The sequence below is a fragment of the Mustela putorius genome, unplaced genomic scaffold, assembly GCF_011764305.1.
Source record: "Mustela putorius furo isolate JIRA1106 unplaced genomic scaffold, ASM1176430v1.1 tig00000040_pilon_pilon_pilon, whole genome shotgun sequence".
Classification (NCBI taxonomy): domain Eukaryota; kingdom Metazoa; phylum Chordata; class Mammalia; order Carnivora; family Mustelidae; genus Mustela; species Mustela putorius.
Genome location: NW_025421261.1, coordinates 2049061 through 2076583, shown reverse-complemented (window position 1 = coordinate 2076583; position 27523 = coordinate 2049061). Strand labels below are relative to the sequence as shown.

At 40.1% G+C, this 27523-nt stretch overlaps 1 protein-coding gene across 2 annotated transcripts in view; it reads left to right on the top strand.

Moving 5' to 3' along the window:
• The window catches only part of ANTXR2 (ANTXR cell adhesion molecule 2), a 145974-nt gene that overhangs the window by 75210 nt on the left and 43241 nt on the right, over positions 1–27523 (top strand). For both annotated transcript variants that reach the window (XM_045070080.1, XM_045070365.1), the window contains 4 exons: positions 9518–9562; positions 10393–10485; positions 16474–16641; positions 16942–17022. In XM_045070080.1, the coding sequence (XP_044926015.1) occupies positions 9518–9562; positions 10393–10485; positions 16474–16641; positions 16942–17022 (387 nt within the window). The remainder of the gene's footprint in view (positions 1–9517; positions 9563–10392; positions 10486–16473; positions 16642–16941; positions 17023–27523) is intronic.

Sequence of the window (27523 nt, the reverse complement as noted above, 5' to 3'; positions counted from 1 at the left end):
AACTCAAGAGTTTGGAGATGGGCAGACCTGAGTCCTGCATTTCAGTCTGACTTCTGGTTTCTCTTTGTGTACCCGAGGGCAAGCTAGTCTCCCTCTCCTGATATCTAAAATGGAGATAGGCATAGGAACTTCACAGGGTGGTTAGGAGAATAAGAGCAATTTAGAGTGTATGACATATAGCAGCACCAGTAAAGGGTGATTTCTGTCAATAGCAGCAGCACAGAGATGAGCCTTAGCTCTGGGTTGGTTTCTGAAGGTTCAGCCTTAGCTGTTGTGGTTGTATCCCGTAATTTACTAGATCAAAATTTGATTTAAGTAGAGTTTTAATGGCTGTATTCCATTTTAACAATGTGGAAAATGTACTTGCTAGAGTTTCAAAGTCAACTTAAACTCATAATAAGTCAAGCATTTTAGACATACATAAGATGAATTACACATTATTGGGGAAAACAAGCCTTAATGTTCTTTTCTGGAACAAGATGAATACAAATGTATATTGACACATGGCCTGCTTAATTATGGAAAAGTATGGAAGCAAAAAACCTAGTGGAAAAGTTGTGATATGTATTTTTTTAAATATTCTATCAGAATTTTCATATTGGAAATGACCTACAATTAATCAAGTTTATTTCTTAGATGAAGAAACTTAGGATGGTCTTACGTCTTCCCATCTGCCATTGAGTTAATTAGTTCTCTGATTTTATTGGTTGAAAGAGAAATTTGATGCTTCATTTTCTTTGAAACTAGCAGTATTTTAGTTTCATGGGAACCTGTGTCTATCTGTTTATCATTTATATTTTTTTCCCTCAGTATTTTTCTTTTAATTTAAGAGGTTGGCTGTGAGCCCTTGTGAACATTTTCAGCCAGTTCCTTCAGGTCACTTTCAATCATATTTTAGTACATTATTTTCTGAGCGCTTTAATAGGCACTGGTGATACTTATAAAGAAGGAGAAATGATTATTGCCCTTAAGAAATCTACACTCTTAAGAGATAATTTAAAAATTTTCCAAATAAACATATAAGCCCAAGTTAATGAAGCACAAATGACTCAACTGTGCAGCAACATTTATTTTTAGAAGTTTTCAGGCTTCCAGATAGACCAGTAGGAAGACTGGCTGGGACTTAACATGGAAATGGCCATCTTATTTAGGGCAAGCAAAGGGATCTTCACTTTTTCTAGACCAGAGATCCATATAAAGGGATATTTGTAGATAGGGTGTGAGGTCAGAACTGGATCATAGGGAGGCATTTCTATGATCTCTATAAGGTTGTGGCTTATGATACCAGGTAAAGGGTCTCCAGTAAAGAGAGAAAATGCAAAGTGTCTCTTATCCTGCTATCCTGTTGTGAGTTCGTCAGCAGTGGTCGTATGAGGTTTTATTTTATTTTATATTTCATTTTTAAGTAGGCTCCATGCGCAACATGGAGGCCAGTGTGGGGCTTGAATTCATGATCCTGAGATCAAGACCTGGGCTGAGATCAAGAGTCCTGTGCTTAACCAACTGAACCAACCAGGTGCCCCATATCCTATGAGGATTTTAAACTGAAACAGTTTGCTCCTATCATGCTAAAACAAATGCTGTGCAGGATAAAGAGTATGACAAGTACGACATGAAAGAAAAGGATGAGTCATGGAGGAAGATGTTCAATGATGTTCAGGAGGATATAACATAGAACCAGGTCAGGGTACGGTTTGTATCCTCAGAAATATATGTCAGTACAAGATGGACAGGTAATAAGCAGAGTAAATTGGAAATCCTCACAAGAAAGTGAAAATAAATTCAGAGACACTGTACTCAGACTTCGTGAGATGAAGGATGGACCTTGGTCTTTTTCTAGTGAAAGGGCTCCAGAGAGCTTTTTTAAAGTAATTTGCAGAACTAAGAGTAGAAGCATGGTTTGTAAGGATCTTCTAATAAAAGTCAGTAATTCATAGATTTCACTTGTGGTCATTGGGCCCATTGATCTATTTTGACCAGAGAAACAATTAGGCTTCTGTTAGGAAAATATACCTGGTTACACAGGTTAGATTGAGGGATGGAATTAGAGATAGAAAAATAAGACAAATGCCTAATTTATGTAAGTAGAGCACGTAGACATTGATGCCAAAAAAGCTATGGTAATTATCGAATATCAGTGTTGTCACTGTGTTATTAATTCAGATGCACAGAGCATAAGTAAAGACTGATGGGGTGCACCTGTTTGGTCTGAGTACCACACATCTATTTATAACAGCTTGGCTACACTTAAAATGCTATTATTGGTTCTGGCAACCCCACTTGGAGATATTGATTGAATGACTATGTACTAAAGCAATGGCCCAAAATCACCAAAGAACTCAGGACCATTGCATGAGAAGTAGTTGTGATCTTAGTTGTGATGAGTAGATACATGGTTATTTTGTTCTAGTATTCAAAAATAGGAACTACTCTCTTCTGGAAGAAAGATTAGTTGTGTGTGTATATGTGTGTGTGCTTCCATATTCTGGGATCGGGACTGAAGAGTGGAAACTACAGAGAGGGAGGCTTTGGCTTCTTTGGAGGGAAAAACCTTCAAGTGATGTGAATTCCTTGCCAGTGGAAGGAATTGCTTCGTGAGGTATGAATGTCTCTTTATTACAGGAATTCCAACATAGCTGGACTACCGTGTGGTGAGAAGTTTTCAAAATATTGAAGTTTTGGTTGAATGTGAATTGGAGAAGTTGAAAACTGTTGTACTGGATATTTTTAGGTCCAGAGAATTGAGAGTCTACAATTTTAGGTGGTAACAGAATGCAAAGGGTCCTTCCTCCGTCCTTCCTCCGTCCCCCTTCCCTCCCCTTCGTTCCTTTCTCCCTTTCCCACCTCCGTCCTTTCTCTTTCCTCCTAACTTCCCTAGATCCCTTCCTTCCGGAACAGAAACTCTGTTCTGTACCAGTCACTTTACTATGTCCTGGGAATACAGGGAACAACAAAGCAGACATAAATTTCCTCTTTTGGAAATTACACTTTTATGGGTTAAGATAAAATGATCAACTCTGGTAGATGCTAGGGAACCAGTAGGCATTTATGCCTATGAAGGAAAGCTTGTCCTCATTGGGACGACTAAGGAAGTCCTGGGGGGGAAGGTGAGGGATACAGAGAGAGAAATATTTCATAAGGGTGGAAAGGTCAGGGGAGAGAGAGAGAGAGAGAGAAATATTTCCCAAAAAATCTGTTGGACATGGTAAATGATTCGGTAAAGTCATTTAGAACTGAAGAAGAAATTATAGATTTTGTGAAAAATTGGAGACTGCAACTAGAAGGAGTAATTTACTTTGAAAGAAACAAGGGAGAAGAGTTGGCAGTTTTGATCCCTTTGAGTGTGAAATACTGATAGATCTGGTTGTCACTGACTGAGTTTGTATGCAGTTTAATAATGATATGAGGTGCTTCCTTTCTATAAAGGAAATGTACCTGTAGCTTGATCATCTTTATTTTATTTTACTACAACATATTTTATTTTATTTTAAAAGATTTTATTTATTTATTTGACAGAGATCACAAGTAGACAGAGAGGCAGGCAGAGAGAGAGAGAAGAGAAAGCAGGCTCCCTGCTGAGCAGAGAGCCCAATGTGGGCCTCGATCCCAGGACCCTAGGATCATGACCTGAGCCAAAGTAGAGGCTTAATCCACTGAGCCACCCAGGTGCCCGTACAACATTATTTTAAATCTTAAGCCTCCACTAGCATTGATTTCTGGGCTAATTATAAAAATTCACAGAGTTTTTATCTTTTAAAATTACTAAAAAGAAGCAAAATTTTATGTTTATTGGTAAAATAAAATTGAATTAATTAAAAAGGCTGAATAGAAATAGCTGCATTATTTGTAGCATTCAGATTTTTGAATGAGTTAGAGGTTCAGTCTAACTAAATGTCTGAATGTCTAGTGTAACAAATGACTAGATGTCTAGTCACATCTTTGTAGAGATTATATCTATTTGAGATTTAGATGCAAACTATAATTTGAACAATGAAGATTTTATACATAAAGAAAATTAAGAGTTCTCTAAGCTTTATAAATAACATTACATTTTAAAAACTTTTCACTGTGGAAAATTTGAAACATATAAAGAGAAAGTCTAAAATAATGAATTCCCTCCTGTTTCTTTCATTCAGCTTCAGTGATTTTAATTTAAGGCTGATCTTATTTCATCTATAATCCTCTCCACTTAACCCACTCCAGATTATTTTAGTGAAGTATCAGAATCATATAATTTAAAGATAAGCAGTCTTTTACAAACAGTATCTGTTGCAAGGAGAGACCAAAAGCAACAAAGACTAGAAAGGAACAGAGATAATCTACAGAATAGTGACTTTACAGGTAATACAATGAAACTAAATTTGTACCTATTAGTAATGACTCTGAATGTAAATGGACTGGGTCCTCTTTAAAAGACATAGGGTATCAGAATGGATTAAAAACAAAAAAAAACCAGACCCATTGATGAGCAACTTACAAGAGACTCTTTTAAACCCAAAGACATCTTCAGATTGAATACAGTGGGGTGGAGAAACTTCTGGCATGCTAACGGACAGCAGGAGAAAGCTGGAGTAGCCATACTTAATCAGACAAACTAGACTTTAAACTAAAGAGTGTAATAAGAGATGAAGAAGGACACTATATCATAAGAAAGGTGTTTGTCCAACAAGACGATCTAACAATTATAAATATTTATGCCCCCAACTTGGAAGCAGCCAGATATATGAATAAATTAATAACAAACTCAAAGAAACTCATTGATAATAATACAGTAACAGTAGGGGACTTTAACACCCTACTTACAGCAATGGACAGATAATCTAAGCAGAAGATCAACAAGGAAACAATGGCTTTGAATGATGCACTGGACCAGATGGACTTAACAGACATATTCAGAACATTTCATCCTAAAACAGCAGAATATACATTCTTTCTGAGGGCATGTGGAATAGTCTATAGAACAGATCACATACTGGGTCACGTCAGGTCTCAACCAATACAAAAAGATTGAGATCATACCATGAATACTTTCAGAAGACAATGCTATGAAACTTGAAGTCAACCACAAGAAGAAATTTGGAAAGACCACATATACATTGGAGGTTAAAGAACATCTTACCAAAGAATGAATGGGTCAACCAGGAAATTAAAGAAGTGTAAAAAAAAAAAAAAATACATGGAAGCAAATGAAAGTGAAAACACAGCAGTCTAAAACCTTGGGATGCAGCAAAGGCAGTCACAAGAGGGAAGTATATAGCAATATACTCAGGAAGTAAGAAGTCTCAAATGGCACAACCCAACCTTATACCTAAAGGAGCTGGAAGAAGAACATCAAATAAAACCTGAAACCAGCAGAAGAAGGGAAAGAATTAAGATTAGAGCAGAAATAAATGCTGTAGGAAAACAAAACAAAACAAAAAAACAAAACCAACAGCAAAACAGATCAGTGAAACTTGGAGCTGGTTCTTTGAAAGAATTAACAAAGTTAATAACCCCCTAACCAGACTTACAAAAAAGAAAAGAGAAAGGACCCAAATAAATAAAATCATGAATGAAAGAGGAGAGATCACAACCAACACCACAGAAATACAATTATAAGAGAATATTGTGAGCACTTATATGCCAACAAATTGGGCAATCTGGAAGAAATGGATAAATTCCTGGAAACATATAAACTACCAACCTGAAACAGGAAAAAAATAGAAAATCTGAGCAGACTTATAACCAGCAAAGAAATTGAAGCAGTAATCAAAAATCTCCCAATAGAAGAGAGCCCAGGGCCAGAGGACTTCCCAGGGGAAATTCTACCAGACATTTAAAAAATTAATACCTTTTCTTCTGAAGCTGTTCCAAAAAATAGAAATGGAAGGAAAACTTCCATATTCATTCTATGAGGCCAGCATTACCTTGATTCCAAAACCAGACAAAGACCCCACCAAAAAGAATTACAGACCAATATCCCTGGTGAACATGGTTGCAAAAGTTTTCAATATATTAACTAATCAAATCCAACAGTACATTAAAAAGATTATTCACCGTGATCAAGTGGGATTTATTCCTGGACTGCAGGTCTGATTCAGTATCCACAAGTCAAACAATATGATATACCACATTAATAAAAAAAAGGATGAAAACCATTTAATTCACTCAACAGATGCAGAAAAAACATTTGACAAAATACAGGATCTTTTCATTATAAAACCCTTAAGAATGCAGGGATAGAAGGAATATACCTCAACATCATAAAGGCCATATACAAAAGATCTACATCTAATATCATCCTCAATGGGGAAAACTGAGAGCTTCTCCACTAAGGTCAGGAACACAACAGGGATGTCCACTCTCACCACTGTTATTCAGTGTAATATTGAAAGTCCTCCCCTCAGCAATCATACAATAAAAAGAAATAAAAGGCATCCAAATTGGCAAGGAAGAAGTCAAACTTTCATTATTTGCAGATGACATGATACTCTATTTAGAAGACCTGAAAGTTTCCATCAAAAAATTGCTAAAAGTGATACATGAATTCAGCAAAATTGCAGGATATAAAATCAATGCAATGAAATCTGTTGTATTTCTATATACCAATAATGAAGCAGCAATAGAGAAATCAAGGAATTGATCCCATTTGCAACTGCACCAAAAATCACAAGATACCTAGGAATAAACCTAACGAAAGAGGTAAATGTTGAAAACTATAGAACACTGAAAGAAACTGAGGACACAAAGAAATGAAAAAACATTCCACATTCTTAGATTGGAAGAACAAACATTGTTAAAATGTCTATACTACTCTAAGCAATCTACATATTCAAAGCAATCCCTAAGAAAAAAAACCACCACCTTTTTTTCCCACAGAGCTAGAACAAGTAATTCTAAAATTTGTATGGAACCAGAAAAGAACCTGAGTAGCCAAAGTGATATGAAAAAAAAAAAAGCAAAGCGGAGGCATCACAGTTCCTGAACTTAAGCTATAATCATCAAGACAGTATGGCACAAAACAGACACATAAATCAATAGAACAGAATAAAGAACCCATAAATACACACACACACTCACACACACACGAATATTACTCACCCATCAAAAAGAATGAAATCTTGCCATTTGCAACAATGTGGATAGAACTAGAATGCATTATGCTAAGGGAAAAGAAGTCAAAGAAAGACAAATTCATATGATCTCACTTATATGTAGAATTAAGAAACAAAATGGATGAACATAGAGAAATTAAGATTAAAAACAGAGAGGGAGGGAAACCATAAGAGATTCCTAAATACAGAGAACAAACTGAGGGTTGTTGGAAAAGAGGCAGGTTGGGGAATGGGCTGAATAGGTGATAGGTATTAAGGAGGGCACTTGCGGTGAGCACCGGCTGTTAAATGTAAGCAACGAATCACTAAATTCTGCTCCTGAAACCAGTATTCTACTGTATGTTAACTAACTTGAATTTAAATTTAATACTAAAATATATATGTATATATTTTATATATAACTATATATAACTATAACTTTATAACTATAACTTTATAACTATATATATATATATATATATATATATATTTTTTTTTTTTTTTTTTAATAAGAAAGAAAGGGGTGCCTGGGTGGCTCAGTGGGTTAAAGCCTTTGTCTTTAGCTCAGGTCATGATTCCCAGTGTCCTGGGATCCAGCCCCGCATCGGGCTCTCTCCTCAGCAGGGAGCCTGCTTCCCTTCCTCTCTCTCTCTGCCTGCCTCTCTGCCTACTTGTGATCTCTGTCTGTCAGATAAATAAATAGATAAAAAATCTGGGCACCTGGGTGGCTCAGTCTTTAAGTGTCTGCCTTTGGCTCAGGTCATGATCCCAGAGTCCTGGGATCAAGTCCCGCACTGGGCTCCCTGCTCTGCGGGAAGCATGCTTCTCCATCTCCCACTCTCTCTACTGTGGTCCCTCTCTTGCTGTGTCTCTCTCTGTCAAATAAATAAATAAAATCTTTAATAAATATATAAAAAATCTTTAAAAAATGAAAAAAAATAAAAACATATCCATGATTATAGTAATATACCTGAATAGTAATAATAATTCTTTGATGATGCTCAGTTTCAAAATTATTAGTTTTAAACTTTTGAAATTTTTAAAACATAATTGAAATATTTGATCTTAAAGTGAAACAGTTCATATTTTTAAATAATTGATCTTCTTAGGCTAGAGACTTGGATTTGTACTTGAATTATCAGAGCCGTTGGCACTTGGTCATTAATTTTCTTTTACCTTTTTTTTTTTTTAGTTGGGGGGAGGGCAGAGGGAGAAGAGGGAGAGAGATTTCAAGCAGGCTTCATGTCCAGCACAGAGCCCAAGGCCCACACACCTAACCTAATGACCTGAGCTGACATCAAGTCGATGTTAAACTGACTGAACCACACAGGCACCCCGATCAATCATTTTATATCATGATGGTGTGAAAGGTCAAGCTACCCCAGTGCTGGTAGAAGTCACTTAGATTTGATCTCAGGCTTCATTCCTCTCACATAAAGAATCAGCCATATACAATTTCATGAAAGAACATACTGAGTAATGATTTATAGGAAGGGCATCTTGGTTACAAAGTCGATTAGCTTCTAGACTCCCTGGTGGGGAAACAGAGTAGGTTAACTTCCCTGCATCTCTTGCAAAGCAAGTTAACTTGTGCATTGTACATTTATGATGAAGTCAATGAGTCTTAGAAAGACGATTTCGGTAGAAGATTCCTGCTGTGTTTGAGGGGACATACCATAATCTAGTGGAAAATGTTTGCATTTTGACGTTGGAGGAACTGTTTCGTGAACCTTGTGCAAGGTATTTGACAATCTCTGTTCTTGTGACTCACCTGAACACCGAAGGCAGGAACACGTCTGTGGCATGAAGATAAAATGGACGAATGAAGGTGTTTCGTGAATTGTCAGGTGGTCCCACAACCTAGTGCTTTCGACAATTTAGCGTCTTCCTGGTTCTGTGGAGACTGGCTCAGCAGGAGGTCCTTTCCCTGGGGTTCTCTCGTGTGGTTGCTGGGGCCGGTGGGCTGGTGTGATCTGAAAGCTTGACAGGCCTCCAGGTCCAAGAGACCCGTGTTTGCCACTTTGGCTGGGATGGCGGACATAGCGGGGAGCTGGCCCGGCCCCCTCCTGACCCAGCCTTTCCGTGAGGTTATCCCGGTGTCTTCCTCCTCCCGACCCGATGGTCTCAGGGTGGACTTCTGGCGTGACAGCCGCCTTCCTCCAGAGTGAGTGTCCCAAGGATGTTGAGGGAAGTGGAAAAGCTTCTTTTGACCAGCTGCAGAAGTCACATGCTGCCATGTCTGCCTCATGCTAGTCAGTCAAAATCTAGTTACAGGTGAGCCTGTATTCCAAGGAAGAGGCGTAGCCCTTGAAAGGCCAAGTTCACTGGGGACATCTTTGGCGTACCACAGTGTGTTACTAATCAAGTTATTTTTACACGTCTTTGCTGTCTCCTTGCCATGCCACCAAAATTTTTACCTTTTTTATTTCTTTTTCCCCGGACAGGTTATCAAGGATCCTCCTCGACCACCACCTCCTGCACCAAAAGAGGTAAGTAGGTGCCTAGTGAGTGATGTGGATTCTTCTCTGTACTTGGATATCATGCCCGTTTACCTTGTTGCTGAATAACTGCGATACCTACGTGCTGGCTTTTGAATTTATGAAAATTAATTGGCATTTTTCATCTTCTTGTGTTTTCTTGCATGTGCTAGAGGGATAGGACCTTCAAAGACAGATAAATAGAGACCGGCCGTGAGACTCAGTAGTGCGCAGAGATATACTTTACTTTGTCAGTATATCAGTGGTCCTGATGTTATTTGCTTTACTTATAAAAAGTTAGGGAGTTTACAGGTGTCATCCTTTCTTCAAAATGGTCATTACTTTTATATCACTCTATTTGTTAGCCAAAATTGTGTTACCAATGTGAAATATGGAAGTAGTGCACTTTCGAAACTTCCCAACTGCCTATCTTTTTAGTACCAATTTTGCCATTTAACTTAATGTTTATGTTGCTGCTTTACATGATTTTTGAAAGCTGTCTTAAGTTTAATGTCTTAACCTTTTTAAGTTTGAGGTAACAAATAGAATTGGGAAAAAAACAAATGGCGCTGCTCATAGTTAAGGAACAACTTCGGGTAGTCTGGTGAGTTAAGGGAGATTCCTAAAACCGGAAGACCAGGAACCTTCCATTCTGTAGAACTCCACTTGAAATTTATGCATGTAAGCCCAAGTGGATCCAGACGCCACATATATAATGGTTACTCCATTTCTTCCTTATCGATGGCGTTATTCAGAAAAGTGTTTAAATATGTGTTCATTCTGACTAAACAGCATTTTAAGAAATTAATTAAACCCGCTTTTAAAAACTTGCATCTCCGTAGGAGGAACAGGAACCTCTGCCTACCAAGAAATGGCCCACCGTGGACGCCTCTTACTATGGTGGTCGAGGGGTTGGAGGAATTAAAAGAATGGAGGTTGGTACCTTTAAAAAAAAAAAAAAAAAAGCTGCTAATCTGCAATGTGTAATTCTAGAACTATTAAGCCATGGAAACTGTGCTTTTCAGAATTTAATAATACCATCCAGTTTTATTTAACACTGGGTCTTTTTTGGATAATTTTTTTTTTTTTTTTGTATGCAAGCATCCTGGCCATTTCAGAATGGTTCAAGAAGAAGTGACTTCATTAGTCAAAGAATTGCATTGATAAGATGTTTGAACTCTAAAGTGCAACACAAAGTTAGGGTTATTCTCACTATTTTGGAAAAAATTACTGCAGACAGCATCAACTTTGTAGAAGCCAGCCACTTGGAGTAGCAACAATGCTTGTCTTTGAAAAGATCCAATAGCTATGTACTATTTAGGGATAAAAATATTAAAATATTCGGTGGTGTGGGTATGACCTTATCACAGATGTAAAGGAAGCACATTTAAGGCATTTCTTAAATAGCTTTTAGTTAGCACTTACAAACAATTATAATTAATTCTAAATATCATTTATAGAATATATTGAACTTCTAGACTGGCTCAAAGTGTGGATTAGAATTGAACTTTAATATTGTATCTTAAAGATGAAACGTGGACTTCTTACCACCACAGAAACAGTTTTCAAAGTGATGGATTAATTAATAATAAGCACTTACTGCCAGCACTGAGCCAGCCCTAGACCACAGCGTGGACAGGCCAGCATCCCACCTCAAGGAACAGCTGGAGAATTTTCTCAGTGACAGACTGACTTTATCATTAAACACAGATTCTGGCTTCTCTTTCTTCTTATTATTATAATACAATTATTAGTAATTATCCTTTACTTCTTGGTAAGAAGGACTTTCACGTGTTCTGCCATCATATGGGCTTTGTCCTTTTACTGCCAGCAAAAATCAGTGAGCTAATTAACCGCCTCACAACTGTTGCAATATCCTCTTTTTTTTTTTACATTTCAGTAAAATTCAGATTCCCAAGGAGAGTTTCCCCTTTTCGGAATAAATTTCAGTGTTCTTCTGAAGGAGCTCAGACCTATTTCACATGGTTGTCATTTCCCAAAGTGGTTATTCAAGTCATCTGATAGTGATTCTCACTTTCTTGACCACATTAGATCTTAAGATAAATCACATTTTCCCTAAAATAGCATGCGCTTTATTGCTGAAATATTCTCCAAGACTGGTACCCCACTGCTAACAAGCCACGGAAAAAGCAGGTGCTAGAAGCTATTACATTTGTCTCTTGGAGAAGATAGTGCGTATGCGTTTGCACGTGGGTGACTGAGTATCAAACAGTCCCCGAGCACGTGGCTGGGCAGCTCTTATTGGTCAAGCAAGGTTTTGGTCAAGGTGATTTACTGCCTGCTTCCCTTTGTTGTGTCATTCTAGGCTGGAGGGGTGAGGAAAGATTAGATTAGATAAACTAACGTACATGAAAAACTTGTGAATACAAGAGTTATATACCGTTATATTCAGTATCGAAATACTGCCCTTCCCAAATTATTTTTAATTTTTTTCACCTCATTCCAAAATGTGTGTAGAAAACCTGTAACCAAGGGGAAAAAAGGTTTGACAAGCTATACTACAAAATGTTAGCAATTTTCTCTGGAGGGAGTAATTTTCAATGGGTGCTACATATTTCCCTATTTTTTCCTCTTTTGACAATGAGCGTGCACTACTTTATATTCAGAATAATAAATTTAATTCCATTTTGAAATCTATACATTTAAATTACCACATGACAGTGAAAAGCACATGTTAGTAAGTGAGCCTTAAATGAATAATGTTTTTGCTGAAAACACTAGGAATTATGCCAGATTTTCCAGTGTATTATAGATTGCGATCTCTTTCTAAAGAAAAGCATCCCCATGAACTCCTGAAGTGGTCCTGAGTTAAAAGGAATAATGCAGTTTATGGTCAAGAAAGCCAAGGACTCATGCACATTCCTGAGTAATTCACATTTCAAATTTCAAGAGTTACTAATTCTTAATATGTTGAAATTTCATTGCCAGTCCTTTTCGGTTTCAGAAAATTTATGAAATGGACTCATCCACTTTTAATAAACTGGGGTGCATTGTAGCTTTGGACAGTTTTAGCTACGTTGCATGTGGTATTCCTTCAAATGAGATGGAATGGGCATGAGAAAAACAAGAGAAAGTAAATGTGAACATTACAAAGGAGAGACAATACATAAAGATACACAATAAAAATTGAATCGCGATTTAAGCATCATTAAGCTCTCTCAAATCTGATCTTATTTAAACTTCGGGAAAATAGAAAACATAATCTGTTTTTAAATCATGCCTATTTAAACCTGGAAAGTATTTCCTTAAAAAAAATACCCTTTCCTGGGGAAAATAAATGGAATTATTGAAATTATGTGTGCATCTGAATTACAGAACAAATCTTTGTAACTAATGTTATTTTAAGCCAGGATAGGGATTTTACATAGATTTTTTTTTCTTACTCCTCCTTTAAATTAAATATTTAAATGCTCTGGTAACGGCAATTTGCAGAAAGCTGGAACTGAGCTGATGTTAATAACAGCTGTTAGCACAACTGATCCACAATACCTAATGACTTCAAATGTGTGTTTCTGCCAATTCAGTGTGAAACTGTTTTTGTTTCTTTTCTCAAATCTGAAATTGCTCCTTTATGATACAACCTCCTAGTCATCCAAATATTCTCTGGAAATTATGGAATTTTATGGTTTATTATGAAAGCCAAGTAGAGTTGGAAGAATTTAGCTATCAAGCTTGCGCTTTGATTTTTTGTTTTGCTTTGTTTTGTTTTTTTCCATAGTAAAAAGGCCAGGCATATTAATTCTGCTAATACTTCTTTTTTTTTTATCAATTTATTCTTTTCTGTCCTTTTTGAGTACCTCCATGTGCTTAAACTAAAATACTAAAATGTTACATTTGAACGTATATATGTTTACAGGCATACCTTGTTTTATTGAATTCTGCTTTATTGCACAGATACTGTGTTATTTTTACAAATTGACGGTTTGTGGCAACTCTGCACTGAGCAAGTCTATCAGTGTCATTTTTCCAACGGCATTTGCTCACTTTGTGTCTTTGTGTCACTTCTTAGTAATTCTTGCAATATTTCAAACTTTTTCATTATTATTATTTGTTATGATGATCTGTGATCAGTGATTACCACTTGCTAAAAAGCTAAGATGATGCTTAGAAATTTTTAGAAATAAAGTATTTTTTAATTAAGGTATGTACATTGGTTTTTTTAGAACTAAGGCTATTGCACACTTAATGGACTACAGTATAGTGTAAACATAACACTTACATGCACTGGGAAACCAAAACATTCATTTGCCTCATTTATTATACGCTGTTTGCTTTATTGTTGTGTCTGGAACCGAACCCCCAGTATCTCTGAGGTATGCCTGTAATTGCTTTTGAGAGTTTTAGGAAAAATCCACAAAATATTTCCTAATTTTAGACTTTAGGATTGAGTGAGAATTATTTATTGGGTTGTTTGTGATGATGGTGATTTGGATGACAGACCAGCTACTTCATGAACTAACACTAAGGATTTAATTAATGAGTTTTCTTTAGGCCTTAGCAACAGTGTTTCAGAGGGGAGTCTCTAAAATACACTGAGTCAGAACTCCGGGTCAGGTGGTTCAGTGGGTTAAGCGTCTGACTTCAGCTCAGGTCATGATCTCAGAGTCCTGGGATTGTGCCCTGTGTCGGGCTCCCCACTCAATGAGAAGTCTCCATCTCCCCTGCCCTCCCTCTGCTTGGGCTTTCTTTCTCAAATAAGTAAATAAAAAAATCTTAAAAAAAAAAACAAAAACAAAAACAAAACCTCCAGATCAGCCACTTTGGTGTTCTTTATCTGAGAACTGTTCCAGTGATTCTGGGAGGAAGACTATGATTGCCCTCACCTCTACAGTAGCAGCTGTGAAGGCTAGGCTAGGACGCTGTATATGTTACATCCGTAATTTCTAAATAGATGTAACATTTATCTACTTACATTTTTATTCTGAATTACTTTTCTGAGTTACGACATTTATTTGGTGAGTTAACTGTGTATCTTTTTTTGCTTTTTGTTTTTTCCCTTAAAACTGAGACTTCACAACTGCCAGGATATATACACATACATACATATGTATGTGTATATACAGGATATATACACATACATACATATGTATGTGTATATATGTATGTCTACATGTATAGATGTATGTCTACATATATATGTATGTGTATATATCCTGGTTTTAGAGTTTTTTAGCTCAGTTTAACCATATCTAAAGATTTCCTAAGTTTCAGTTTATCTAGATGAAGACACTGTGATTAAAAGAGAAGGTCATTGCTCTGGAAAGAAAGCCAACTAGCTAGCTCTCAAGGTTTAATGGTGTTTAAAACAATTTTAACAACCTCATAAAAAACATTCTAGTACCACTGATCACGCTGAAAGATGCAGGTACATTTTAATGACTCAACAGGGTCCACTTGAGTTTAAAAGCCTATTCTAAAATTGTAGTAAAAAGGGTAAAAACATCTAAGTAAGCCTTATCAAGAAGCCTTGGGTAGTTCTTCCTGTGGACGGTAATCCTTGTATCCCTAACCACGAACTCAGGTCATTAAAATGCTTTACAAGGTATTCAGTTTTCTTTCCCTTTGTGGAGATCACGTAATTCTGGTGAGTCCCTGTGTCCTGGACAGGCATTTGTAGTTCTTTGCAGTTTCACTTCCCTCATCTTTGTCGTCTCTGTGAACGTCCTTGGCTTTTGTAGGTCTTCTCCACGCTCCTGCTGGATGATGTCTTTCTCTAGGGGTCACAGCCAAGACCTTGCCTATAAGGAGATAAAGCTCAGCTCAGATTTTGCTCTTAATTCCTGTTCATTGGAGAATAAGGAAAACAATAATTTGACTCTATAGTTTACATATAATTAGGTTATATAAAATTATATATATAATATATAAATATATAAGTATATGTAATATATAAATATATAATATACATATAAATATATATTTATATATAAATATAATATATATTTATAATATATTTATTTAGACTCTATAGAGAGTCTAATAAATATATATATATTTATTTAGGCTCTCTATAGAGTCTCTCTATATACTTATTTATTTAGTAAATAAATATATATTTATACTTATATGTATATTTATATATATTTATAATATATAAATAAATAAATATATATATATATAAGTATATATTTATTTAGACTCTATAGAGAAGGCAATACCCTAAAATTTGTGGCATTCTCTAGTGCCCCTGAATTTTTCTTCTCAGTGCAGAGCCTTTTCAGATTTGCCTTCCTCAAGGAAAAGCTGGTATGTCAAATAACCATATTAAGGTGAGCTCAGAACTAAAGACTGAAAGCTACTTCACAAAGTCAAGTTTAGAAAAGTAAAGAAAAATCACAAAATATTTTTTACTTCCAAAGGCTAAATGTTTCAATCATACTTTTCAACTGTGTGTTGATCAAAGTTTGATGAAAAGTTTGGAACAGTTGAGTCCTTTGTATAAAATACATTTGTGAAATACTAATAAAGTACGCTTGTGGAATTCAAGCCTATTTGAAACTTACTGACTTATTTTAGGTTCACATCCCTGCCCTGTCACTTGCTGGCTGTGTGGCTTTGGGCACATCACTTAACCTTTCTGTGTCTCGGTTTCCTCAACTGGAAGGAAGAAACTAGAGTATCCGTAGTGTCTATCTCATCGCATTTTTTGGGTACGGAGTAAAGGCAGTTGTCACATAGTAGCTGCCCGTCATCGTCCCCTCCCCCACGGCCATCAGTGCATACGGTAAGTGTTTAGCGAGACGGGGAACAGACCTAATGAAGTCCCAGAAGAGGAGGAAGTTAGAGTTGGTGCTGCGCATCTCTTTACTCCAAGATGGTGAACCCGAGGACCATCTGCTAAATAAGTGTGTTCTTCCAGGACACTCGACGTCTGGTACAAGTGTCTTCCCTTTGTGTTAAAGGTTCGTTGGGGGGATAAAGGATCTACGGAGGAAGGTGCGAGGCTAGAGAAAGCCAAGAACGCTGTGGTGAAGATTCCCGAAGAAGTGGAGGAACCTGTCAGACCGAGACCGCCTCGGCCCAAACCCACATACCAGGCTCCTCAGACGAAGTGGTACACGCCAATTAAGGTCAGTGTCTAAGTTTTCTGTGACTTAACTGAGAGGCTGTAGCTAGAGAAGCAATGACCTCTTTAGACCCCACAGTCCCCAGGTAAGGGAGGACCAAGTGTCCAGGAGCCATTCATGAGCCGTTCTGACAGCTGTTTCTCAGTGGCAAGGACTTCGTTTTTGTCATTGATTTTTGTTTGTTTAGGTTAGGGAAGAAATGAGAGGAGAGAAGAAGACTTTCGCGTATTCATTTTAATGCTTTATTTAGTGACTAGAGGTCAAATACGTGCCCTCGGCATTTACAAATCCTGCTTCCCCCAGGGTCGTCTGGACGCGCTCTGGGCGCTGCTGAGACAGCAGTACGACCGGGTTTCCCTGATGCGGCCTCAGCAAGGCGACGAGGTTTGTATGTGGGGTGCGGTGGCCAGGAGCGGAGTGCCTGGGTCCGTATGACAGAGGTGGTGAAGTAATAATCACAAAGAACTTAAAGCTTTCCCTACTCTTGGGGAAGGAACAAGTTATTGTTGTGTGCAAGTTCCTATTACATGGGGCGCTTAATAAATGATCATCTACTGTTAGAAAACATCTTCGAACCATGGTTTACCACGAGTCCCTTCTCAAGGAACACGTACACATTCTGGTCTGTCCTACACATACTCCAATAAGCGCGCTCATTGCTTCAGCCTTTGACTGGGACTGGGACATCACATTCTGAGGTTTTGCCACTTTCCCAAGTGGGAAGGACAGACTTGGGATTAGTCGTTGGAGTCTTTCTCTACTGTTTACCGACAGTGAGGCCCAGGGAACAGACAGAGCCTCCTGTTCTGTCAGGTATAAATATATATTTCTGTGCTTTCAACACTTATGCAAGCTAATTTCTTAAATATATCAAAGTGTCTTTTGGTAGTCCTGCCTTAGCCACTGTTCCCGTCACCTGTAGTCAGCCGTGGCCCAGAGGCCGATAATCCTTCTGATTTACGGCCAGAGGGCCAAGAGCAGCCTGAGGGCACATCACAATGACTCTGTCATTCATCTCACTTCCTCTCGTCACACAGACATTTTCTCATCTCACAGCATCACAAGAAGAAGGGTAGGTGCAGGACAATGATATTTTGAGAGGAAGACCACATTTACATAACTTTCATTACAGTGTACCACTGTAATTTTTCTATTTTATTATTAGGCATTTTTGCTAATCTCTCACTGCACTTAATTTATAAATTAAACTTTATCATAGGTGTGTATGTATGGGTTTGAACAAAGTGTACATAGGATTCCATACTGTCTGTGGTTTCATACATCCATTGGGGATCTTGAGGTATATCGCCTGTGGATAAGGGGAGACTGTAAAGCATCCTAGAAATCTGCCATGGTGAGATATACATACACTCACATTAAAAAAATACGTACACACACATACATGTGTATACATTTTTCCTACCCAAGAAGCCTATTTGATGTTTTTTTGTTTATGGAAATTTGGCTAGAATTCCTTTAGTGTTATGATTTCTTTAATATATTAGCACTATTTTTTGTCACTGTAAGAAAAATTGCTGAAGACATTTTCTTATGTAACTGCGGACAGGTTTGGTTCAGACACAACACTGTTAGCAAGAACAGGATCATTTCGTTGTGTGCCGCCCTGACCATCCTCCTGATCACCAACTCGGAAGTGAGTGAACTTTATTCACCTCAACTTCAGAGGAGCTGAAGTTCAGTCAGGTGCAATAGGCTGTTTTTTCAAGGATGGAATGATCAAAGCAATTAGTAGCTATTTTGCGGCGCCAAACTAAGTTATGTTCAGTGTTACACACTTTAGCGTGGTGCGTCATATACAAAAATATATACATCTTTAAAATTTTACTTCTGTGAACTGAGGGTCATTTTAAAAAACATCTGAGTTCAACCATTTCGGAAGTCCGGTTTGAGAATTCCCCACGGATCGCTTATCCTTTGCTTGGACAACAGGTAGAGATGACACAGGTGGTGTATGAAGGAGCGTCTTTTGTTACCAGACCACTGTGGCTAATAGAAAGTGAAAGGCCTGGTGGGAAGTGTTTTCGAGAAGAAACAAATAGGACGATGAGGATGGCTGGATGGATGAATGGATGGACAGATGGAAGGCAGGAAGGCAGGCTGGCTTTCATTTGCAGGTTTGCTAATTTTTATACTAGTTTATGCATTTCTTACATTCTCTGCTAATTTTCTTTTTGGCTTCTTTTGCATGAATGAAGCTCTTCAGTCGCTCTATTCTTATCCTCAGGAGCACAGTAAATATTGTTACCGACAAGGGCAGCCATGGGACTCTGTGATATTTGTGTCTCCCCAAAATCTGACCACTCATAAGACACGTAATCTTAGTAAATGAGTTGGTCAACTTTAAAAGACTTTACAGGAACTGAAATACATCATATAATATCATCCAGAAAAGTAATATTTAATTACTCATTTATATAAAATCACGGTTGCATGGTGCAGAGGCATAATCTGTATGGACTCATGAGCATCCCACAAATTTGATTTGAAAAAAGAGCAATAATATTTCTTAAATTCCAATACCTTTTTGCCATTATAGTATCTTTCAATTGAGAAACAAAGTGATTTACCTAGTGAGAAAAAGAGGACCCAGAGGTAGAAAAAGAATCAGGATGTAGAGCATATTTTGCACTGCTAATTTTGACGTACATTTGGTGGATGATATTAAAATGGGATGATTTGCTTTGGTAACGCTTTGTTTATGCATGAGAAGAAGATCATGGGTCATCATTACCTTCTACTTACTGTGGCTAGTTAAGCCCTCAAAAATTAGATGGACTGATTTTTCACGAGTTCAGTATGTGTAGACCTGGATTGTCTCCTAGATTACATGGAATAGAGAACATTTTCAGTTTAGGAGACCAAGATGTGCAAGTGGCAGTGGTTCCCGCTTCTCTGGCTCTTTGGGTCGCACACTCCAGGTAACCCAGAGTGGAACCACTGATTGGGGAAACTGGTCTAGGGGTTTTTCGGACAGCTTTAGGTACTCGTATTGACCTGTGATTGGATACCGTAGCACATGGAAGGGTAAAATCCTATCTTCAGTCTTACTCCTATGAATCCTGTCAGTACTTAATTAAAATATGTTGGATTACTAGGACTGTCATGAACGGTTTCGTGTGTGTGTACTTTATAGGCATATAGAGTAGGGATAATCATTGTCCTTCCAAACTTAATCACTTTTATTTCACAAACCTATTGTTCCATTAAATTTTCCCATTGAATATTAGGAAATTGGTAGGTAGTGTCGTATTAGCTTAGGTCAGAGACCTCCGTCGCCGCCAAACGTTGGTCTTGGCGTGTGGAGCAGCGCAGGGAGCAGATGTTATTAGCTATTCAGGACAGTCTTTTTAGAAGAAACTTTCTTATCAGCATATTAGTGGGTGAAAAGTTTTGCAAATTATGTATTTTCCGGAGCTCACGAAGCCTGTGCCGGCCCGGCCTGCACGTGTCGGAGGGGCCGCCCGGCCACGCGTCCAAAGCGGCGTGTGCGGTGCCGGAGCCAGCGGAGGCCCTGGAGGCGTTTCGGGTCGCGGGAGGCGAGGCAGTGGCTCCGTGTTGTCGAGACCAGCAAGAGCGCGTGTCCTTCGCGAGCGTTACCGGAGTCGTCGTCGGTCGTCGCCGGTCGTCGTCGGTCTTGAAACCCAACACACGGGGCCGGCGAGCCGAGGCCGCGCGGAGACCGCAACACGGCGGCGGCCGGGCTGGGCGGAGGCTCCCCCGTAGCGCGGGGTCCTCGGCGCGTCGTGGCGCGGGACAACCGTCCTGTGTCTGACCTGGAAGCTGCGTCCCGCGGGCGCGGCCTCCGGGGGTTCGGCGCGAGGAGCACGTGGCGCGGGGCTCGGCGGACCCCGGTTGCCCCGCCGCGCCCCGACGGCACCAACCGCTCCCATGTGCGGGGGGGGGGGATGCTCCGACGGCGCCGCGCGCTCCCTCGTGCGGGGGGGGGGATGCTCCGGCGGCACCAACCGCTCCCTCGTGCGGGGGGGGGGATGCTCCGACGGCGCCGCGCGCTCCCTCGTGCGGGGGGGGATGCTCCGACGGCGCCGCGCGCTCCCTCGTGCGGGGAGGGGATGCTCCGGCGGCGCCGCGCCCCCCTCCCCCCACCCCCGGCTCAGGCGCGGGCCCGGGGCGCGGGGTGCGGGCGGCGGCGGCTGGCCCGGCCGTCCGCGGAGGCTGCGCCGTCCCGGCCCCGCGCGCGCTGCCCGGAGGCCCGAGACACCAAAGGCGCGAGCGCGGGCGGACGCAGCTGCGCTCCGCGGCTCGCCTTGGGCGCAAACAGAGATCTGACGGCGCCCGCCTTGGCGGCGCTGGGGGGCGCGGGCGCGGGGCGGCTCCGGAGACCGCGCGGCGCCGCAGCATCTGCCGCCGCGGGTCCGGGGGGGCGGGGGGGGCCGCGCGTCCAGATTGCGGCCCCCGCGCCAGCCGCCGCCGCGGAGCCCCGGGCGCGTTTGAAGGCGCGCATCAAACGGGCTGCGGAGCGCGGCGGGGGCGCGCCCGCGTTTCAAAGCGGCGTTTGTTGTGCGACAACAAGGGGTCGGTGCATCCCGCGCGGGCCGCTGCGGAGGGCGGGGGCTGCCGGCGGCGCGGAGGGAAGCGCGGCCGGCCGCGGAGCGGCTCCACCGACCGGTTTCCTCTCCGGGGGCGTCCGGGCCGCGCCCAGGTTGCGCTCACCTTCGGCCGGCGCCGCGCCCCGGCGGCCGCGTGGACCCGGGCGCCGCAGGGGAAGGGCCGGGGCCGCGCTGGGCGGGTGGGTCCGGGCGGGTCCACGCTCTGCTTTCAAGACGGCGTCGCGACTTCTCACCCAGGGGCGTGAGGGAGAGGATTTTCGGACGGATGCGCATTTTTAGCAAAACAAGAGTTAGAAAAGCCCGTTGGCTTTTTGGATATTAAAGTAAAACGTTGAGTCAGAAGCCAGGATTGCAGGTTCAGGCGTGTTTCTTTCTGGGGCGTTTCCCGCTCTGTCTTGCAGGTGCGGCCGACAAGGGCTGCGGGACGTGCGCTCCGAGCGGGAACCTGGCAAAGATCGCGACCCCCGCACGCTCCCACGACGCGGCGTTTCAGTGCGGTCTCCAGGGTGCGGCCACGCAATAGTCTGTGCTCGTGCCAACCGTTAGTTTGAAGGCAGTTCGGGCGCCCTCAGCTGAGGGACCCCTGCAGGGTCCCTGGGCGCTAAGGCAAAGGCGTGCTCTGCAGCGCGAGCAGCCGGGGACAGCGGCCTGGGGGAGATGCTCGAGGACAGCCGAGCTGCCTCCGTCCGCGGTCGCAGGAGCCGCAGAGGCGCCTAGTGCGTTCCCAGTTAAGCCACGGGTATTGCACGAGGAGGACTTGCTTCGTTGCGCAGGTAGCATTTTCGGGTTTGGAAAGATGGACGGTAGCTGCTTTCAAAAATGCAGTCCTTTTGCCAGAGCCCAATGTCTGCCCTCTGGTTTTAAAAAAGTCTATACGAAAAGAAAAAACATATCTGAGAACAAAGCCCAGGTTCATTTAAAAGGCTCGGGAGAAACCTGGTGACCTCAAGGGCGAGCGAGGACGGCGGCCCCCTTGTTCCCACCTCTGCTTCGGGCCCTCGCTCCCTTGGCCGCGCGTCCCGCTGCTGAGGTCTCCGGTGGGGAAGGAGCCGACCGGCCTCGCAGGGCAGCTGCTCCCACGCTCCGACCCCCCGGAGCAGGGTGAGGGCCAGCTGCTTCCCTCACCCAGCGCTCGGGGCTCTTAGACACTCCATCTTCAGACCGAATCGCCTTCTGCTGGGAGAGGGCCTGTGCCCCTGCCTTTGCGCTCCCCGTGGCATCTGCGAAGTGTGAACCACCCGTGGGTGTTTCTGAACAGATTGAAACCTTCCCTCAAGCGATCGGATATTTCAGAAGTTTTCAGTGCTTGGACTTCCGCTGCTAGGGAGTGCGTTTTTACACTTAGGTGTTAGCTTCCTTCTTAATATTTTGTGTCCTGTAGCTGGACTTTGCAGTAGATTTTTTAAGAGCTGTAAGAAAACCCTTTATTTTAGGCTGGGTCATTGAGGCCTCGTGTACACAGAATGTTCCGGGTAGCTTCACACCTTTTCTTTTTTGAATCCTTCAACGAAAGAATAGAGGAAAATATCAAGCTTTTTTTTTTTTTTTAAATACTCAAGTGATTGCTTACCTTTTATTTTTGTAAGATCTGAAATTTTATATGATGGTTGAAACCAATTGTGATTGACACGATTGGGAAAAAAACTACCGTCAGTTTCCTAGCCTTTGTCTTATATATGCTGTCTTTCATTCGGATTATCTCTTGTCTATATTTGGGGCACCCTTAAAATACCTGAAATATCCTGCTTAAATTAGTAGAAGTAATTAGCTTTGGCTTATACGTATTTGAAAGATAAATTTTTACTTGAATAACACACGGACATGCCATTATTCCTGTAATCCCACTGAGTATGTGTGGATATGTGTGTGTGTATGTTTACTCTAAATATATCTGTGTAGATCCATGTAGAACATATTTTCTCAGTATGTGTGTTATCAACTAATGCCTGTTTCAGTGGAAAATAATAATTTCAGGAAATAGATTACTTTTTTGATACTATTTCTTAGGTTAAATAAAACTGTCTCTTAATTATAGATAAAAGCAGGCAAAAGTACTGGTTCAGTTTGGTTCCCTAAACTGAAATATAAAATATGTGAACTGTAATAATTTAAATTACTACCAAAAAAGACTTATTTCTTCAAAGAAAGTATAAATAGAACCTGGATACTTAATTGGCTTCTTAACCCCCCAAGCCAAGCATAATTTGGATTTACTGGCCTCATACATATATTATATTGACTTATAAGTTTAGATTTTCTTGGTTAGATATCTTGGTTAAAATTGGTCAACCAGCTTTTGAAGGTCAAGAGACAAAAATTACTATATTAGTGTAAATACCCTCTTCTGAAATTAATGTGCTGATCTTAGAAACAAGCTTTTTAAAAAAATCATCAGTGAGTTCTGTCACACTAAAACAATACTTCAAAAATATTGAGACTTAATATTGGTTGTCCAGGGCTAAATACATTATTTTCTTAGCCTTAATATACAGGATTGCTGTAGAACATCTTGAGGACAACGATTAAATCATCCATCTGGGAGCAGAAATGTCAGCACAGATACAGGTTTTCACCTTTGTTTTTAACCATTTTGAGTACTTTATGTGTAGCCTTTTACAATATTAATTATGGAGGATTAAATATATTTAAGTAAATCACTTTATAATTCTAATAATTTACAAAAATCTGTATTATTCTGCATATATTAAATATTCAGCTTTCAATGTAGAGCTCAAAGGACCCAGGCCAACGGGAGAAAAAAATGCATTAAATTTTGTAGACAGTTTATTATTTTAACAAAGTACATTATGTTGGTGCCTTCATGTCTACCAGACCCCCATTTGTAAGTTTAGTTTAAGGAAAGCTTTGTAACTCATGTAAGGAAATTGGCTTGAATAGGAAGCTTTTATTGCTCCCTTATTCTTCAAAATGATTTTATATGAACATATTATATAAATATATACTTTAAGGAGAAATAAGTTTTTTTTTTTGCTAAATATCTTTCATTTTTATTTCTAAATAAAACACTTGGATTTTTATAATACACACTTCTAATCTCTAAGTAAGTCCTTTTTAAAATTGCTTCGTGTCTTTATAGTTTTTGTTACTTCTGCACAGAAACAAATTGCAACCTCTAATACCTGAGAAGTTTGTAACTGATATAACTTTCAGGTATGGAGTAAAAATGATTTACTATTCAAACTTTGAGAGAAATTGTTTCAGAAATACTGGTGGGCATTCACTTGTTTACCATTGTATGACTGGATTAAAAATTTTATTTCAAAGGGTTCCAAGGAATTTCTTGAGTGTTTTTTTTTTCTTTCTTCCCTTTTTAAAATTAATGAAGTTGAGGTAGGTTTTACAAACTTGCTCCCATTTCAAAGCCATTGTACCTCTTATCTCTCTCCTTAAAGAGGTCTTTTCACTTCCAAGAATGTGGAAAAAAAAATGTATCTGATTTCCTGAACTTTAGAGTTCCATAATATTTCTTAGCAGGTTAGTATGCTGAAAATAGTTTATATTATACCTATATTTTAGAGTCTTCTCCAGTACTAAGCACATTTTTTTTTTAAAGATTTTACTTATTTATTTGACAGACAGAGATCACAAGTAGGCAGAGAAGCAGGCAGAGAGAGAGGAGGAAGCAGGCTCCCCATGGAGCAGAGAGCCTGATGCGGGACTCGACTCGATCCCAAGACCCTGGGATCATGACCTGAGCCGAAGGCAGAGGCTTTAACCCACTGAGCTACCCTGGCGCCCCAGTACTAAGCACATTTTTGTTTTGGATCAAAATTAAAGATTTCAAACAGTTTTTTTCTTAAACCAAGCACGGTTTTCTGCTTACAGTAAATTCTTCTATTAGAACCATTTCCTGACACTAATGGTATCTTAATGAAGAGTTGATGATGAATTCAGTAAATTTTACTCAAATATCATTAAGATCTACCCTAATGAGAATGGGCTATCCTCAAAAGGATTATATGGTTATGCAATTATCCACATGATATCTTGTCATATATCATATCCTACATTGCTTATCTAACAAAGTAAATCTGTAAAACACATTTCAATAAAGAATTCAAATAGCACATTTATATCTATAGTGTACAGATAAAAGCTATATCTAGAGTTAAGTGTGTTTACTCTTGGATTTCTTTCTCTACATCATTCGTTTCTCTCTTTTCCCTCCTCTTAACTTTGGTTGACTCCTGAGGTTTAATCCTTGGTCTCTTGTTAGTCTCACGAGTCACTGTGTTCTCCAGAGAGCGCCTGGATGGGCGCTGCTTCGCTGCCATCATTAGACAATTCCTCGTCTCTCTTAAATTCTGCGGACTACCACTGAGAGCGTATATGAATTTCTTCTTGGGTGTCCTGTTGTCACCAGGTCTCTACGTATGGCTTCCAAACCGTAGTTACTAACTACACAGCTTTTCTGGCCGTTGTTCCCTCTACGCTTCATCTCATGTATCTAAGTCGATGGTTTCCGCAACTCAATGAACAGGGTCAAGACGTTAGCTTTCTAATTCTGCGTATGGAATCTTAGGCCAGCAAATCACAATATTTCACTATAATGCAAAACAATGAGCTATTGATGAATATATGCGTTAAACTCTAGTGATTCTCAGGAGATACATCATTTTGACTTTATACACTTTAGAATTTTTGTTATCAGGACTTATGATTTTAGGTTCATGATTCTTCCCCTGAGACTAAGCTACTAAGAAAATTAAGACTTCAGAGCAGTTCTGAAATTTGATAAATTTGAGTTACTTCTTATAAAGATATGGCTGAGGATGCTGATATATAAAAGTGTTATTTATGTGGGGCTGAGATTTATCATTTTGGATGATAATTAATTTATAATTCAATCTACTGCACATTTACTGAGTTACAAAAACAAGACACCATTTTCTTTTGGGTGGAATTCTGAATGGATAAAAGGTTATCATTTTTATTAATTCTCTTTGTCAGGATATGTTTCATATGTTGTTGTTTGCAGTTATATTGTTCTCTCTCTCTTTTAAGATTTTATTTATTTATTTGACAGGCAGAGATCACAAGTAGGCAGAGAGGCAGGCAGAGAGAGAGGAGGAAGCAGGCTCCCCACTGAGCAGAGAGCCGGATGCGGGGCTCGATCCCAGGACCCTGAGACCATGACCTGAGTGAAGGCAGAGGCTTAACCCACTGAGCCACCCAGGGGCCCCTGTTCTCCTCTTTTTCTAAATCAGATTTAGTCTTTGCTGAGCATTTGATCCAAGAAGAGTTTTCAGCAACTGGAGTTCTTGCTAGATCTGTTTGTCCCAGTGACATCGTATATTAATGGCAGGCAGTCTCTTCTATAATCGTCTCTGTGCAGAGCTGTATGTGGCTTATGCTAGCTCTGAGCGCCGTGTTGGTCCAGTTCATGGAGATGCTGGCTCTTCGGAGCAGAGAGAAGAGGGCTGATGATTGAATTCAGTTCATACTCTCCAGAAGAGGTGTGATGGCTTTATCTGTCCTCTGAATCCAGATTTATGAACTAGTCCTATGCTCTTAACTAGATTAGTTCCTTTTCCATTAACTGCTTAAAGTAGGCCAGCTGTCTGAGCTGTTGGTTGTAAATTTGCTAATGTCTACTTCGTTAATCTCAGATACAAAAGGCAACAGAGAACAGGAACAAACTTTTAGGACCTTGGGTTTTCACAGCCTGAAGTGAGCGTGGAATGGTTACAGGAATGAGAAATTGAAGGGATAGGAGGAGGCGTCACACTGAGGAAAAGGGGGTGACTTCTGTCATTAATCTTAATTAATTGTCAAGAGTTTTAAATCTGAGTTATTAATACTGAAGTTAAGCCTTTAATGCACTGTTCAGGCTTTGGCATCAGATGCTCTTTTATGAGATAAGAGGTTTAGGAGGGAGAGTAGGGTGTGTGTGTATGTGTGTGTGTGTGTGAGAGAGAGAGAGAGAGAGAGACTTACATAAATATTTTCATTTACATCTTTCAAACATTTCCCTGGGTTAATATTCAGGCCTTCACCTTTTGACAGTTACTGTAGGGCAGTTAGGAATTATAGATAAGTAACAATAAATCCAAATAAAATCCCTAGGTACAGCATCAGCAGTAAATCTGAATGATATTACTTTCATGGTTACTAGCATACAAAATACTTCACCGAAGAGGAAATGTCGGATTATGGGCTAGAATAGAAGGAGGGAGCATCAGGAGCAGAAAGAGGAAAACAGGGGAAGAAAGAGGAAAAACATGAAAAACGAGGAAGAAAGATTATTCCTCTGAAACACATGCAATAGGAAAGTC